Source organism: Piliocolobus tephrosceles, chromosome 20, assembly GCF_002776525.5.
Source record: "Piliocolobus tephrosceles isolate RC106 chromosome 20, ASM277652v3, whole genome shotgun sequence".
Lineage (NCBI taxonomy): Eukaryota > Metazoa > Chordata > Mammalia > Primates > Cercopithecidae > Piliocolobus > Piliocolobus tephrosceles.
Genome location: NC_045453.1, coordinates 35,431,587 through 35,437,228, shown reverse-complemented (window position 1 = coordinate 35,437,228; position 5,642 = coordinate 35,431,587). Strand labels below are relative to the sequence as shown.

At 51.4% G+C, this 5,642-nt stretch overlaps 1 protein-coding gene across 1 annotated transcript in view; it reads right to left on the bottom strand.

Moving 5' to 3' along the window:
* Positions 1-985: 985 nt before the first annotated feature.
* The window catches only part of SLCO4A1 (solute carrier organic anion transporter family member 4A1), a 35,150-nt gene continuing 30,493 nt past the window's right edge, over positions 986-5,642 (bottom strand). The window contains exon 11 of the mRNA XM_023183242.2: positions 986-1,045. Within this exon, the coding sequence (XP_023039010.1) occupies positions 992-1,045 (54 nt within the window). The 3' untranslated portion in view covers positions 986-991. The remainder of the gene's footprint in view (positions 1,046-5,642) is intronic.

Here is a 5,642-nt window from a genome sequence, read left to right as displayed (position 1 = left end):
AATATGTAAAGGATGCCTTCTCTCGCCACTCCTATTTGACATTGTACTGGAGGTTCCAGCCAGTGCAGTAAGGCAAGAAAAAGAAATGAAAGGAATATAGGTTGGAGAGGAAGAAATAAAAACTCTTCCTCTTCACAGCTGACATGGCTGTTTATGTAGAAATCCCATGGCATCTGCCCAAAAGTGGGCCTAGCAGGTTTTATGACACAGAGTCAGCACACGGGACTCAACTGTAATCTCTCTACACCAGCAGAGGGTACTGGGAAATGAAATTTCAAATACAGCAGCAGTTTCTATGAACGCTAAACTCAGTCATTATAAAAACATTGTGGTTCCTATGGCTGTTCCTTGGGTTCACCCCATCAGCCCAAATCTTGATCTACAAATCTTGTCAAGACGAGCCCTCCTCTCCCGGGGGCTTCCTAGGGGTTGCCCTGAACCACCTCCCCGAAGATTCTTAGAAACTCCGTGTTTTGTGTAGAGCGTCTTTAAGGTACACCCTCAAGATCCACTGCAGACCTTTCCTTTATTTGAGAGAGTCTATGAATAATTGCCTGAAATTTTTCTGCTGTTTTAACAGAGGAGTTTAGAGCCACACCCTTGACTCTCTCCTTTGACCCTCTGCTCCTGCTGTTGCCTGGGCCTGATGTCCTTTCATTAATTTAAGGATCCTTTGCCACCTGGAGAATCTTGGAATGAGAAACAGTGTTTTTGATTTTATTTTTTAAGCCACTGTGCAGTAAAACTGGATTGTAAGAAGTGATTCTATAAACCAGGCCTGGTGGCTCACAGCTGTAATCCCAGCACTTTGGGAGGCCGAGGCAGGAGGACTGCTTGAACTCAGGAGTTCAAAACCAGCCCGGGCAACATAGCAAGACACCATATCTACAAAAAATATAAAAATTACCTGGGTGTGGTGGTGCATGCCTGTAGTCCCAGCTACCTGGGAGGCTGAGGTGGGAAGATCACTTGAGACCAGGAGGTCAAGGCTTCAGTGAGCCATGATTGTACCACTGCACTCCAACCTGAGTGACTGAGTGAGAACCTGTATCAAAAAAAAAAAAGGAAAAAAATAAGGAATTTGACACATGTATGGATTTGTGGAACCATGCCTACCATCAGGACGCAGATAGCTTCATGACCCAGAGCACCTCCGCCATGCTACTTTCTTGTTTGTCTGAGATGGAGTCTCGCTCTGTTGCCCAGGCTGGAGTGCAGTGGTGTGATCTCGGCTCACTGCAGCCTCTGCCTCTCAGGTTCAAGCGATTTCTCGCCTCAGCCTCTGGAGTAGCTGGGATTATAGGCAGGCACCACCAAGCCCTGTTAATTTTTGCATTTTTAGTAGAGATGGGGTTTCATCATGTTGGCCAGGCTGGTCTCGAACTCCTGATCTCAGGTGATCTGCCTGCCTCGGCCTCCCAAAGTGCTGGCATTATGGGTGTGAGCCACCCTGTCCAGCCCCAGGCTACTTTTAAAAGCCACACTTTCCTCTCCACCCCAGCCCTGGCAGCAACTGGTCTCCTCTCCATCCCTGCAGCTTTGCATTTTGGAAGCTGTTGTGTAAATGAAACCATACACTACTAGCCTCTTGGGTCTGGTTCTTTTGCTCAGCGTGGTGCCTCCCAGGTTCGTCCCTGTTGCATATTAACAGTGCCTCCCTCCACGGCTGAGTCCACTGGGTGGCTGTGTGATGATCCTTTCACGCCCCAGAGGACATTTGGGTGGTTTCCAATTTTGTTGATGATTGTGAAAATTTGCTTGAACCCGGGAGTAAGAGGCTGCAGTGAGCTGAGATTGCACCATTGCACTCCAGCCTGGGCGACAGAGCAAGACCCAGTCTCAAAGAAAAAAAAAAAAAAAAAGAATAGCCCTATAAAAACATTTGTGTACAAGATTTTGTGTGAACATAATTTTGCCTTTCTCTAGGAGTGGAATCTCTGTGTTATAAGAAGGTGCGGGTCTAACTTTATAGTAAACTGTAGAGCTGGGTTCCTGAGCTCTACGTCCACCAGCGACAGGGGAGTGTTCCAGCTACTTGAGTCTTCATCAGCACTTGGCATTGTCAACAGCTTTCTTTTAAATTCTGTTAAGTCCTGGCTTCTTTAATTTTATCTAAATTTTGCTTGAAAACTAAAGTTAAAAAACGAAACCCTCTCTTCTCCTTATGCACAGCTGCAATAAAGCCTGCTGGTGTTTCTGCCGAGTCGCTACTCGCCCGGGGCATCTGCACATTTTCTGCCTCTGTGTCCCCGCAGGCCACAGCACTGCATAACCTACTGTTCCTGTCCTCTGAGGCTTTCCCTTCCTCCAGCTTCCGTCAACCTTTGCCTCACTTTCCTTCAAGCCTTTACTGACAGCAGAGGCCCTCAGGCTTAAAACAGCATCATTACTTCTTTCCTTCCCAAATCTGCAGGTGTGGCTAGGTGGGAAGGGCTGATTCCTTCCCCTACAGGGGGAGTGGGGACAGAGAGCCCAGCTGGGGACTGGAGCACCCAAGACGGCACCCCCTGAGAGCTGGTGCACAGAGCCAGGGCTCCCGTGGTCTGGGCTTCCTCACAGTGTGGCACTGGGTTCCCAAGGTGAGCGTGCCCAGAAGGCACTGACAGTAGAAGCTGTGTCACCTCTGCCACGAGGCAGTCCCAATCGCCTGCCAGGGTCACAGAGGGGGTGCACAGACCCCCTCCAGCAGAGGGAATGGGGCAAACTGTGGCTGTTGTTGGAAAATATCATCTGCTTCAGTGGGGTTGGAGTGTAGGTCTCTACGCCCCCTTCTTGCCTCCTGTCATCCTGAGGAAGTGAGCAGGGAGGGAGTTGGGGTGCCTCTGAACATGGGGCCCACACATGCTCTCCTGGCAGAGCTGCAGTTATGGAACACACACCAGAAGGTGATGGAACAGACACAGATACACCAACATATCTCCAGGGTCTACAGGAGTGAAAGCACAGGGCAGGCAGTCAGTGATGAATGCATGGATGGATGTATTTAATAATAGCTTTACGGAGATATAAGTCACATCCCCAAATATTCACCTTTTAAAGTGTACAATTCGGTGTTTTAAGCGTGTTCACAGAGTTGTGCAACCATCACCATTATCTAACTCCAGAACATTTCATCACTGCACCAAAACACCCTGCACCCGTGACAGTCGCTCCCACCTCGCCTTCCCCCAGCCCCTGGAACCACTAGTCCATTTTCTGTCTCTACAGATGTGTCCATTCCGGACATTTCTTATAAAAGAATCACAAAACACGTGGCCTTCTGTGTCTGGCTTCTTCCTCCGAGCATGTTTCAAGGTCGGTGTGCACCTGCACACTGTAGTGTTGGGCTTTCTTCTTTCTGATTGACAGCCAAGCGAGACCCACCGTGTGGTCAGCCCACGTTGATTTACCTACTCATCAGCCAGGTGACATTCGGGCTGGTTCACTTTTGGACTATTAGGAGCGATGCTGCCGTGCACACTTGTATGCTTGTCTTTATGTGGACATGTGCTTTCATTTCTCTTGGGTAGATACCTAGGAGTGGAATTGCTGGGTCTTCTGCTAATTCCATGGTTAACTTTTTGATAAACCACCAAACTGTTTTCCCAAGTAGCTGTGCCATTTTTCCATTTTCCATTCCCACCCACAGTGTGTGAGGATTCCAAGTTCTCCACGACTTGTCATTTTCTGGTTTCATTTGTTTGTTTGCTTTTTGTTTTTGATACAGTCAGCACTGTGGCTTTGGTTTGCACTTTCCTGGGTGTCTGGGAAAATCTTGAGCATCTTCTCCTGGGCTCGTCTTTTGTGATGAAATAAAATTCAAATCCTTTGCCCGTTTTTAACTTGGATCATCCTTTAATTGCTGGGTTGTAGGAATTCTTCTTATATTCTGGATTCAACTCTTCTTATTATTATTTTGAGAAAGTCTCATGCTGCCACCCAGGCTAGAGTGCAGTGGCACAATCGGAGGATGATCTGGCCCCACACCCGTGCGTGTGCGTGACTCTAGTTCCCCAACTCTGCCTAAAGGGCACTTTCCCAACAGCTCTTGCGGGGGGTGTGGCTAAGTTTGGGAGCGTCCATCACAACTGCCACACGATAAAGGAAGGAGTCAGCTCTTGATGCATGGAGGAAGAAAGTGAATGACAGCAGGGACCGAGGGCATGACCCGCTTAGGCATAAAGTGGGTAAAGGCTTTCTAAAACGCAGCCGATGCCCTGCCCATTACCAGGGCCGGGACTGTTTCCATTTGCTCCCTGGGCCTTGTGGCTTGTTCCTGCCTCAGGACCTTGGCACTTGCTGTTTTTGTTTGTTTGTTTGTTTTTTACCTAAAATGTTCATCCCCTCCTGAGGTCTCAGCATATCACCTCCTCTGAGAAGCCTTCCCTGACTGCCCTAATGGCACCCCCAGCCTCCCTGTAGGGAACCTTGTATACACCCTTTCCATCAGTTCTGGAGAAGAGGACCTCGTGTTGGCCTGGTGCCACTGTCTCTCCAGCACCTGGAACGGAGCCTGGCGGAGGTGCTTGGCAAACCCCTCCTGTCGGCAAACACTGCACGAAGATGTGCAAGGTGCCTGGATGGTGCCTCTGTGGCTCCTGGACCTGCCTCTTGACCCTACCTGTCACTTGGGCTGAGTCCCCTTTGGGGTTCCAGGAGCCCACGCCGTCACTCAGCACATGGCCAGGGTTACCCCTGCCTGATCTGAAGACTGTGAGGACAAGAGTCGCTGGGCCAGCGCCCTCATGCCTCTGGGGCTCCACTGCCTCTCTGTGAGGTGAGGTCAACCAGGCGACCGAGGGAAGGGGAGGCCCCGGAGTGGGGTGGGGTCCTCGCTACAGAAGGAATCCAAGAGCAGACACGTGGGAATCTCCATCCACACCGCAGCCTCTGGGGTGGGTCTTGGCACAGTGCTGAGTGAACACTCCAATCCCAAAAGGTCCCACACTGGACAACTCCGTGCAGGTAGCATTCTTGAGGCAGCCACGTTGCAGATGGGGACTGGCTCAGTGGGCACAGGGGCAGGGATGCCTGGGAGGGTGCTGGGTATGGCATGAGGGGCGGTTCCAGGGAGCAGCTCTGCAGCCTGATCACCTGCACGTGTGGTAAACGGCAAAGCACTAGACACACCTGCCCACGCGGCTCACGCGGCGACCCTCACTGTGGTCACACAAGATGCAGCCACTGGGGAGGGGGCGTGTGGCTGGGTGCCCCCCGGAATGCCCCGCACAGGCCTCCTGGGGATGCCTCTTTGTCCTGTGCACGCCCTGAGGGCCCAGCCCCAGTCATCTGTCCCTCACCCCTCCTGTTGTTCCCAGCACCTCTGGAGACCTGACCTGGGTCATGCGAGGCCCCGCCCTTGCCAAAGGGCCAAAGCCTGGATCAGCAGGGGGTAGAGAGGAGCTTCCCCCAAGAGCAGAACCCACCCTCCATCCGACACTTCAGACGTCAGCCCCGCCCAGCCTGGTCCCCGCGCTGTCAGATCCGGACGTTCAGGGAAGGGTCAGCCCCACCCAGCCTGGTCACTGCATGGTCAGATCTGGACCTTCAGGGAAGGGTAACAGACTCCCCCAATCTTACAGAATGCGAGGGGTCAATGGCCTTCCCAGTAAGCTGGTCTCCTGCTTGCTCTTTTTTCTTTTTTTTTTTTTGAGACGGAGTCT